At 46.3% G+C, this 12557-nt stretch overlaps 1 protein-coding gene across 1 annotated transcript in view; it reads right to left on the bottom strand.

Moving 5' to 3' along the window:
* Positions 1 to 12557, bottom strand: part of LOC129844359 (alpha/beta hydrolase domain-containing protein 17C) — a 52392-nt gene that overhangs the window by 18630 nt on the left and 21205 nt on the right. Inside the window, exon 2 of the mRNA XM_055912678.1 lies at positions 1011 to 1190. Within this exon, the coding sequence (XP_055768653.1) occupies positions 1011 to 1190 (180 nt within the window). The remainder of the gene's footprint in view (positions 1 to 1010; positions 1191 to 12557) is intronic.

Genomic DNA, 12557 nt, shown 5'->3' with positions numbered 1-12557 from the left:
TCAAATAACACAAGCATTAAATGAGAGTCAGGTGAACTACTGTTCTGTGGTCAAATAACACAAGCATTAATTGAGAGTCAGGTGAACTACTGTTCTGTGGTCAAATAACACAAGCATTAATTGAGAGTCAGGTGAACTACTGTTCTGTGGTCAAATAACACAAGCATTAAATGAGAGTCAGGTGAACTACTGTTCTGTGGTCTGGGGAAATGCATCATCAAGTGAAGTCAGGAGGCTGCGGAATGCACAGAACAAAGCAGCAAGGATTGTTTTAAGGTGGAGATATGATTCTTCTGTTGCAGTCATGCGCAGTGTTCTTGGTTGGTCATCAATCGACAAAATAATTGGAAAAAACATGCGTATTTTATTTCATAATATACATCATTTAAAACGGCCAATTTCTATTTCCAACGGTATTCAGTTGGTAAGAGACAGACATTCAGTAAATACTAGGAATAGATTGTCTACCATCTATGCGTTATCCAGACAGAAAAGAGAAATAGGCAAAATAACATTTCGATTTAGAGCAATAAAGAAATTGAATAAATTAACTGAGCAAACTAGAAATCTTTCAATATATACATTTAAACATTATTTTAAAACAATTTAAATATAATACATAAAAATGTTGTGGGACTATAGTAGATGAAGAATCAATATTCTTTAGGTTGAGTATTTATTGGGTCATTATGTATGTTTGAAATAGTGTGTTATATGTGAAAATGTGTTCATATTATAAATTGTATTTTAATGTATAAGGACTCTTGGAAGATTAGTCCAAATGAGGACTAAAAGAGATCCAAATCAAATCAAATCAGCACCCTGCAGGAGAGAGATAACACTACCTACCCAAAATCCGGGCTGTGGCACATGGCTGTATGTCAACTGTCAGTCAGTCAAAGACAACAGGCCAGGAAAGCTAACACATCCAACATCCCATCCCTCTGTCCCTAGACTCCATCTACTTCCACCGACCCACTACCACCCCATCTCACCCCATAATAACCCACCTGGGGAAGGCGTCGAAGCAGTAGGTCTTGCGCGTGTCAGGGAAGGCCACTCGCAGGCCGGACATAAGAGGTGAGTGCAGGATGACGGCGGCACACTCGTAGCGCGCTGCCAGATCCACCGTGGGTACCGTGCCGATGCTCTGGCCATACAGGATGATGTTCTCTGGGGCCACTCCATACCTGGAGAGAGGGGTTAGGCGAGAGATTAGGAGAGAGGGGTAATAGACAGACCGAGTTGTGGACAAGGAGATGAAGGAAAGGGGGTGATAAAAAAAGGAAAGAAACAAAATAAGATTAATATATCAGACCCAGACTACTACCGTCATCATCCTCCTGGGAGATATCTGACCCAGACTACCACCGTCATCATCCTCCTGGGAGATATCTGACCTAGACTACTACAGTCATCATCCTCCTAGAAGATATCTGACCCAGACTACCACCGTCATCATCCTCCTGGGAGATATCTGACCCAGACTACCACCGTCGTCATCCTCCTAGGAAATATCTGACCCAGACTACCACCATCATCCTCCTAGGAAATATCTGACCCAGACTACCACCGTCGTCATCCTCCTAGGAGATATCTGACCCAGACTACCACCGTCATCATCCTCCTAGGAGATATCTGACCTAGACTACTACAGTCATCCTCCTCCTAGGAGATATCTAACCTAGACTACTACCATCATCATCCTCCTAGGAGATATCTGACCCAGACTACCACCGTAATCCTCGTCCTAGGAGATATCTGACCTAGACTACTACCGTCATCCTCGTCCTAGGAGATATCTGACCCAGACTACCACCGTCATCCTCGTCCTAGGAGATATCTGAACCAGACTACTACCGTCGTCATCCTCCTCGTAGGAAATATCTGACCCAGACTACTACCGTCATCATCCTCCTTGGAGATATCTGACCCAGACTACCACCGTCATCATCCTCCTCCTAGGAGATATCTGAACCAGACTACTACCGTCGTCATCCTCCTCGTAGGAAATATCTGACCCAGACTACTACCGTCATCATCCTCCTTGGAGATATCTGACCCAGACTACCACCGTCATCATCCTCCTTGGAGATATCTGACCTAGACTACCACCGTCATCATCCTCCTTGGAGATATCTGACCTAGACTACCACCGTCATCATCCTCTTAGGAGATATCTGACCTAGACTACTACCGTCATCCTCCTCCTAGGAGATATCTGACCCAGACTACCACCGTCATCATCCTCCTCGTAGGAAATATCTGACCCAGACTACTACCGTCGTCATCCTCCTCCTAGGAGATACCTGACCCAGACTACTACCGTCATCATCCTACTAGGAGATATCTGACCCAGACTACTACTGTCATCCTCCTCCTAGGAGATATCTGACCCAGACTACTACCGTCATCATCCTCCTAGGAGATATCTGACCCAGACTACTACCGTCATCCTCCTCCTAGGAAATATCTGACCCAGACTACCACCGTCGTCATCCTCCTAGGAGATATCTGACCCAGACTACTACCGTCATCCTCCTCGTAGGAGATATCTGACCCAGACTACCACCGTCATCATCATCCTCCTAGGAGATATCTGACCCAGACTACTACCGTCATCCTCCTCGTAGGAGATATCTGACCCAGACTACCACCGTCATCATCATCCTCCTAGGAGATATCTGACCCAGACTACCACCGTCGTCATCCTCCTAGGAGATATCTGACCCAGACTACTACCGTCATCCTCCTCGTAGGAGATATCTGACCCAGACTACTACCGTCATCCTCCTCGTAGGAGATATCTGACCCAGACTACCACCGTCGTCATCCTCCTAGGAGATATCTGACCCAGACTACTACCGTCATCCTCCTCGTAGGAGATATCTGACCCAGACTACCACCGTCATCATCATCCTCCTAGGAGATATCTGACCCAGACTACCACCGTCATCATCATCCTCCTAGGAGATATCTGACCCAGACTACTACCGTCATCATCCTCCTAGGAGATATCTGACCCAGACTACTACCTTCATCATCCTCCTAGGAAATATCTGACCCAGGCTACTACCTTCATCATCCTCCTAGGAAATATCTGACCCAGACTACTACCTTCATCATCCTCCTAGGAAATATCTGACCCAGACTACTACCGTCATCCTCGTCCTAGGATATATCTGACCCAGACTACTACCGTCATCCTCGTCCTAGGAGATATCTGACCCAGACTACTACCGTCATCCTCCTCCTAGGAGATATCTGACCCAGACTACCACCGTCATCATCCTCCTCCTAGGAGATATCTGACCCAGACTACTACCGTCATCATCCTCGTCCTAGGAGATATCTGACCCAGACTACTACCGTCATCATCCTCGTCCTAGGAGTTATCTGACCCAGACTACCACCGTACTCCTCCTCGTTGGAAATATCTGACCGACTACCACCGTCCTCACCCTCCGCCTAGGAAATATCTGACCCAGGCTACCACCGTCCTCATCCTCCTCCTAGGAAATATCTGACCCAGACTACCACCGTCATCATCCTCCTAGGAGATATCTGACCCAGACTACCACCGTCATCATCCTCCTAGGAAATATCTGACCCAGACTACCACCGTCATCATCCTCCTAGGAGATATCTGACCCAGACTACTACCGTCATCATCCTCCTAGGAAATATCTGACCCAGACTACTACCGTCGTCATCCTCCTAGGAGATATCTGACCCAGACTACCACCGTCGTCATCCTCGTCCTAGGAGATACCTGACCCAACATGACATAACTGTACAACAAGGAGACGATACCTCCTATCTAATCTCACTGCACAACAAGGAGACGATACCTCCTATCTAACATCACTGTACAACAAGGAGACGATACCTCCTCCTATCTAACATCACTGTACAACAAGGAGACGATATCCCCCCCATCTAACATCACAGTACAACAAGGAGACGATATCTCCTATTTAGCATCACTGTACAACAAGGAGACGATACCTCCTCCTATCTAACATCACTGTACAACAAGGAGTCGATACCTCCTCCTATCTAAAATCACTGTGCAAAAAGGAGACGATACCTCCTATCTAACATCACTGTACAACAAGGAGTCGATACCTCCTCCTATCTAAAATCACTGTGCAAAAAGGAGACGATACCTCCTCCTATCTAGCATCACTGTACAACAAGGAGACGATACCTCCTTTCTAACATCACTGTACAACAAGGAGACGATACCTCCTCCTATCTAGCATCACTGTACAACAAGGAGACGATACCTCCTATCTAACATCACTGTACAACAAGGAGACGATACCTCCTATCTAACATCACTGTACAACAAGGAGACGATACCTCCTCCTATCTAGCATCACTGTACAACAAGGAGACGATACCTCCTCCTATCTAGCATCACTGTACAACAAGGAGACGATACCTCCTCCTATCTAACATCACTGTACAACAAGGACACGATATCTCCTATCTAGCATCACTGTACAACAATGAGACTATACCTCCTCCTATCTAGCATCACTGTACAACAAGGAGACGATACCTCCTCCTATCTAGCATCACTGTACAACAAGGAGACGATATCTCCTATCTAGCATCACTGTACAACAAGGAGACGATATCTCCTATCTAGCATCACTGTACAACAAGGACACGATATCTCCTATCTAGCATCACTGTACAACAAGGAGACGATACCTCCTATCTAGCATCACTGTACAACAAGGAGACGATACCTCCTCCTATCTAGCATCACTGTACAACAAGGAGACGATACCTCCTCCTATCTAGCATCACTGTACAACAAGGAGACGATACCTCCTCCTATCTAGCATCACTGTACAACAAGGAGACGATACCTCCTCCTATCTAACATCACTGTACAACAAGGAGACGATACCTCCTCCTATCTAACATCACTGTACAACAAGGAGACGATATCTCCTATCTAACATCACTGTACAACAAGGAGACGATACCTCCTCCTATCTAACATCACTGTACAACAAGGAGACGATATCTCCTATCTAGCATCACTGTACAACAAGGAGACGATACCTCCTATCTAGCATCACTGTACAACAAGGAGACGATACCTCCTCCTATCTAGCATCACTGTACAACAAGGAGACGATACCTCCTCCTATCTAGCATCACTGTACAACAAGGAGACGATACCTCCTCCTATCTATCATAACTGTACAACAAGGAGACGATACCTCCTATCTAACATCACTGTACAACAAGGAGACGATACCTCCTCCTATCTAGCATCACTGTACAACAAGGAGACGATACCTCCTCCTATCTAACATCACTGTACAACAAGGAGACGATACCTCCTATCTAACATCACTGTACAACAAGGAGACGATATCTCCTATCTAGTATCACTGTACAACAAGGAGACGATATCTCCTATCTAGTATCACTGTACAACAAGGAGACGATACCTCCTCCTATCTAACATCACTGTACAACAAGGAGACGATACCTCCTCCTATCTAACATCACTGTACAACAAGGAGACGATACCTCCTCCTATCTAACATCACTGTACAACAAGGAGACGATACCTCCTCCTATCTAACATCACTGTACAACAAGGAGACGATACCTCCTCCTATCTAACATCACTGTACAACAAGGAGACGATACCTCCTCCTATCTAACATCACTGTACAACAAGGAGACGATACCTCCTATCTAGTATCACTGTACAACAAGGAGACGATACCTCCTATCTAACATCACTGTACAACAACACGCCATAACAAAAAGTGTATAATGTAATACGTAAACAATGCAATATAATAATACATGCCATTTAGCAGAGGCTTTTAGCCCGACTCGACTTAGTCATGCTGGCATACATTTTATGTATGGATGGTCCCAGGAATTGAACCCACTATCTTGCAGTAGAAAGCACCATGCTCTACCAATTGAGCTACAGAGGATGTCATGAAATAAGCTTCTAGAGACTGTAATTCCTATTTACCAAACACTGATATACTTAACCCTTATCAAATCCAACTGACAAACATCTACTCTTATCAGCACATCAGTTAGAGTTGAGATGAGTTTACACAGTGAAAGGAGAGCTGTGTAGTTAAATCCAGACGTATGTACAGAGCTATACTTATATATACACACTGTATGTAGCTAAGCTACATTGCTATATAGCTTAGTTTCCAGGCTCGTAGTGGGAGGCAGCAGGCCGAATAGGGGAGGATCATTTGTCACTTTAAAGCCTGGCTGCCAGTGCTGCGGCCAGGGCAGCTGTCTGCCTGGTACACTGACACACACTTCAGGCATCAGTTCTGCCCTATAAAAACTCAAGCTAGAGCATTGAGATAAAAATAAGGGATGGATGGGTGGAGGACAGAGGTAGCGAGAGGACAGCCCTACATTTCATTCTCCCACTCCTCCTCCACTCTTGGCAGGCTTTCCCATGGCGAGAGCAAACCTCAGGGAACCCGATCTTCGGGGCGCTGTGTGTCAGGTATGCGGTGAAGTCTGCCGACAAAATGGAAACACATTTGATACGTGACCTAAAGGCTGGGCCTTACAAAGGTTTCGAAAGGCTAGTCCCCTTTGATGGCAAAAGTTGCAAAGGAGACAAAACAGCTGCGAACCCTGTGTGTGTGTGTGTGTGTGTGTGTGTGTGTGTGTGTGTGTGTGTGTGTGTGTGTGCGTATAAAGGCAGGCAAGGCAGAGAGGAAGGGAGTGCTGTACATCGTGTTCACTGCCCTCAACGTCACGTTCTGCTTTGTTGAGCCGTTTAGAATTAACTCTGAGAATTACAAGAAAGTGTGGAATGCATGGGGGTGAATCAAAGGCTTACACAACTCTCCACAAGCTAAGATGTAACACGCCTTACAGTTAGGCATGGCTAAATATGTGGAAGGTGAGTAGGTGCTTGTAAATTTACCCATGAAATGACGCTGTACAATTAGGCCCAGCTAAGGAGGCGGAGGGTTGAAGGAGGTGTGCGATTGGGTGTGTGTGTGTGTGTGTGTGTGTGTGTGTGTGTGTGTGTGTGTGTGTGTTTGAGGATGTGCGCCACAGGGATTCCGTTAGCCAGTAAATGCTGGCTTTTGGACCCAAAAAATAAATGAAAAGCCGATCAAGTCAGCCAAAATGTTGCCGGCCCAATGCCTAATGCTTTTTATCAATTGATGGAAATGCCAGGCAACGTGCTCTAACTTCAAAGGCAAATATACTGCATGGGTTAATGAATCCTCAGGCTGCTGGGAAATTCATGTGTGTGTCTATTTTCACTCACGCAAAAGATGTGAGGTTCCCATAAGGGACTGAGCCCGAGAGGGGATTCTTTCTCCAAAACAGAGTAAAGATGGCTTCCAGAGCGCGCTCTCTCGAAGACACAGTAACGAGGCCGATGACTTCCAGATCGCTCCTTCTCGAAGACACAGTAACGAGGCCGATGGCTTCCAGCTCGCTCCTTCTCGAAGACACAGTAACGAGGCCGATGGCTTCCAGCTCGCTCCTTCTCGAAGACACAGTAACGAGGCCGATGGCTTCCAGCTCGCTCCTTCTCGAAGACACAGTAACGAGGCCGATGGCTTCCAGATCGCTCCTTCTCGAAGACACAGTAACGAGGCCGATGGCTTCCAGATCGCTCCTTCTCGAAGACACAGTAACGAGGCCGATGGCTTCCAGATCGCTCCTTCTCGAAGACACAGTAACGAGGCCGATGGCTTCCAGATCGCTCCTTCTCGAAGACACAGTAACGAGGCCGATGGCTTCCAGATCGCTCCTTCTCGAAGACACAGTAACGAGGCCGATGGCTTCCAGATCGCTCCTTCTCGAAGACACAGTAACGAGGCCGATGGCTTCCAGATCGCTCCTTCTCGAAGACACAGTAACGAGGCCGATGGCTTCCAGATCGCTCCTTCTCGAAGACACAGTAACGGGGCCGATGGCTTCCAGAGCGCGCTCTCTCGAAGACACAGTAACGGGGCCGATGGCTTCCAGAGCGCGCTCTCTCGAAGACACAGTAACGGGGCCGATGGCTTCCAGAGCGCGCTCTCTCGAAGACACAGTAACGAGGCCGATGGCTTCCAGCTCGCTCCTTCTCGAAGACACAGTAACGAGGCCGATGGCTTCCAGATGGCTCCTTCTCGAAGACACAGTAACGAGGCCGATGGCTTCCAGAGCGCGCTCTCGAAGACACAGTAACGAGGCCGATGGCTTCCAGATCGCTCCTTCTCGGAGACACAGTAACGAGGCCGACGGCTTCCAGATCGCTCCTTCTCGAAGACACAGTAACGAGGCCGACGGCTTCCAGATGGCTCCTTCTCGAAGACACAGTAACGAGGCCGATGGCTTCCAGAGCGCGCTCTCGAAGACACAGTAACGAGGCCGATGGCTTCCAGATCGCTCCTTCTCGGAGACACAGTAACGAGGCCGACGGCTTCCAGATCGCTCCTTCTCGAAGACACAGTAACGAGGCCGACGGCTTCCAGATCGCTCCTTCTCGAAGACACAGTAACGAGGCCGACGGCTTCCAGATCGCTCCTTCTCGAAGACACAGTAACGAGGCCGACGGCTTCCAGATCGCTCCTTCTCGAAGACACAGTAACGAGGCCGACGGCTTCCAGATCGCTCCTTCTCGAAGACACAGTAACGAGGTCGACGGCTTCCAGATCGCTCCTTCTCGGAGACACAGTAACGAGGCCGACGGCTTCCAGATCGCTCCTTCTCGAAGACACAGTAACGAGGCCGACGGCTTCCAGATCGCTCCTTCTCGAAGACACAGTAACGAGGCCGACGGCTTCCAGATCGCTCCTTCTCGAAGACACAGTAACGGGGCCGATGGCTTCCAGAGCGCTCTCTCTCGAAGACACAGTAACGGGGCCGATGGCTTCCAGAGCGCGCTCTCTCTCGAAGACACAGTAACGAGGCCGATGGCTTCCAGATCGCTCCTTCTCGAAGACACAGTAACGAGGCCGATGGCTTCCAGATCGCTCCTTCTCGAAGACACAGTAACGAGGCCGATGGCTTCCAGATTGCTCCTTCTCGAAGACACAGTAACGGGGCCGATGGCTTCCAGAGCGCGCTCTCTCGAAGACACAGTAACGAGGCCGATGGCTTCCAGAGCGCGCTCTCTCGAAGACACAGTAACGAGGCCGATGGCTTCCAGATCGCTCCTTCTCGAAGACACAGTAACGAGGCCGATGGCTTCCAGATCGCTCCTTCTCGAAGACACAGTAACGAGGCCGATGGCTTCCAGATCGCTCCTTCTCGAAGACACAGTAACGAGGCTGATGCACATTAAGCTACTCCAAGGAGTTGAACAGTTTGGACTTCCCAACAGCAGCGGCTCACTTTGAGCAGGCAAAGGTCCGCTGCAAAAGCAAGTAAATTAGAGGCAAATTGTGTTATTCAGGCCTGGTCCTAGCAGTTCTGCTGCGGCCCTAAGCCAGATCAACATATGCCGGCCCTGTCATGTATAGTATAAAGATTTGGAATGGATTGCTATAGAGCAGGGGTGTCAAACTCATTCCACGGAGGGCCTAGTGTCTGCAGGTTTTTGGTTTTTCCTTTCAATAAAGCCCTAAACAACCAGGTGTGGGGAGTTCCTAACTAATTAGTGATGTTAATTCATCAATCAAGTACAAGGGAGGAGCGAAAACCCGCAGACACTCGGCCCCCCGTGGAATGAGTTTGACACCTGTGCTATAGAGTAATGTGGATCATGAGTAATTGGTGCATTTCAGTTGAGCTTATTCAGTAGCACTTGGAAACTAAACATCGTTGCCATCTATTCACATCGGATAATTCCAATGTTGCAATCACTAGGCAGCCAACTGCCTACAGTAGGAAACTGAGCCGGTATCAATAAGATACCTATATTACAGGACACGAGTTACGGACCCACGATAGTTGAAATTACAATGTTTGTGTGTTTGAGAGAGGCAGCTAGAGAGAGCAAGAAGGTGAGTGAGGAAAATAGTGTAACCAAGAAATAAACAGAAACAGAGGAGTTTGAATGCTTTTCAGCCAAGAGCGCTTTAATAACAAGATCCCGAACCAAATCTAACTGTTCCATCCAGCAGGAAAAGTTAATGGTTTTAGCCTTAGAGGCAAGCTGCATTAGCTACAAAAAAATGGACTTATAAATTAATAATATGGACCCACTGATTCTTAAAGAATATAAGGTAGAAATGCCTCAGGAGCTTAGTTCAACTGTCCTACCCCATCAGAACCCACAATAAGCTTTACTCCAATGTTTGTAAACAAAGTAAATGTAAAAACTAAAAAATGTATAACCTCAAAACATGGTTAAAACTAGTATTTTAATATCATGGATGGTCAGTCCTTGCATCCATAGCGCCGTCTATGAATTTGAGAGTGGTTCCATTTCTCTAGCCCTGTCCCTCAGCTTTTTAGCAAACGCTTTGTTATCGTTTCAACTGCTGATTGACGCTTTAAGTTTTATGCAGGCATTTATTAACCAGGGATGTTTAAAGGATGAGACAAGTCCACTTCCCTTTTAATTTCCCCTGCTAAGGCATCACAGGCTGGACATCTCTGTTTGCAGACACGGCTGTTATTGTGGTCCCTAAGGCAGTGTTCTCCCAGTTCTCGAGAAAGCAACAAGGTGTATAGGATTTTTGTTCCAGCCCAGTATTAACATACCATATCAGATGCCATTCTAACACCAATGTAGTGAATATTCAAGCCTAGTTGAATGAGGTATATTAGAACCGGGTTAGAAGAAAATAAAGAATGCCTGCAAACAAACCATGTGGGTCTCCAATATGAGGAATAATGACCCCTGACCTGAGTAAAGGTCAGGCATTGAGATAAACAGGTCAAAAAGTCACTGAGACACACCGAGTTGTGATTTCAGATGTGGAATTTAAAAAAGACATCCAGTGCCAAAGTATGACTGGAAAAAGGGCCATTCGCTCGAGAGAGAAAAATGGACAGGAAATTGAATTGCGTTTAAACTGGACAAAAACATGAACATTCTCTTATTCCATGCTAATCAGGGAATTGATCATAACCCACCGCTTGGAGAAGCAGTGACATGTGGAGTGAGGGAAAATAAAGTGTTTAGTGAAAACACTTGTCTCAACACCAGAGGCACTAAATGGAAGGAAAGTTACAGAGAGAGAACTACTAGAGAGGAAAAGAGATATTCAAAAGAGTAGTCAAGCCCAGTGCGGATGCCATGTTTCCATAAACAAACATCCATTGGTGAGATTCAATGGAAAAAAATGGGGCTAGCTTGACATCCAGGCCAGCACTGAAATGTGCCCAATATATATAGGCTAGGTTTGCATTCCCCCGTACACGTCATATTTTTTACCCTAAATGGTGAGTGAGAAAGAGAAAGAGTTAGGCTGAGAGAGAGCAGAGCAAGAATGAAAACAGTTGTACTGGGAAACCTTGTCAAGTCAAGAAATTGCAAAGAAGCGCTCACTCAAAAAGTCCTCACACTTGTGGGCTGCTGAATCCTTATAACAGTAGACTACCGGTAATCATCATAGCATGCCAAATATACAGACTTGAAATCAACCTCCTTAACCTTGGAAGTCAAAAAGCCAGCAGCGAGTTGAACTCGAGCATTCACTAGAACCAGAAGAAGAGCGAGTTAACAGGCAGCAGAAATAATGAAAGCAAGCCCTAAGTGCCTTGGACATGAACTAAAAGAGTGTTTTGTGTCGCGAGAGAAGTGTGTTAGCGAGATAAAGCGCCTTATATACAGTCGTCTCAGTTTTGCGAAACGGCTCATGGGAGCCAAAACAAACATTTCCAGATGTTTTCAGGCAGAAACTTCCCTCCGGTTGCCAGTCTTTACAGTTTACCCTGAAAATACCCCAGCTCTGAGGTGAAATAAATCCTCAGACTGGACTTGAAAGATCACGAAACCAAACTTGTTGTGGAAATACAACTGCAAATACCAGCTCACCCATACTAGTGAATTTTTTTGGTGTTTTCTATCACAATAAATCATGTTAATTGGAAGAATCGTTTGTTAGAAGAAGTTGGAGTTGAGCACTGTTGTTTGAAGAGAGGATCTTATTGGTTGTTATTCAGATTCCAGGCATGCATCTCAAGTAGTACTCTCGTTTTTCTTGTCTCCTTGCCTTCATTTGTACTCATGCCAATTCCAAGTAGACACTACCAACAATACTTTCAACCCTCAAATTGTCAGATGAAGGAGAAGACGAGGAGAGGAAGCCACTTTAAACCATGGTGCAGCCTACAGTATGTGCAAATGTGTTCAGAGAACATTTCCAAGGATGTAAGCTACGTGGAGAGGACAAAGGGGCAAGAGCCTCGGGTATTCGGCGGTACAGACAATTTAATTTGAACTTCTGATGACATTTAGCGAGACCTAGCCTTGGCATTCTACAAGCCCATTCGCCGTTCTCAATGCATTAATAATGAATGTGAGATTTTAGTTTTTTAATTTCCTACCATTTTGTCCTTTCCTGTATATTGGCTGTTTTTGTTTTCTTTGTGTTGTCGTAATTGAGTTTTTATTTGATTCTTTTACA

Source organism: Salvelinus fontinalis, unplaced genomic scaffold (assembly GCF_029448725.1).
Source record: "Salvelinus fontinalis isolate EN_2023a unplaced genomic scaffold, ASM2944872v1 scaffold_0197, whole genome shotgun sequence".
Lineage (NCBI taxonomy): Eukaryota > Metazoa > Chordata > Actinopteri > Salmoniformes > Salmonidae > Salvelinus > Salvelinus fontinalis.
This window is presented reverse-complemented; position numbering and strand designations above follow the sequence as displayed.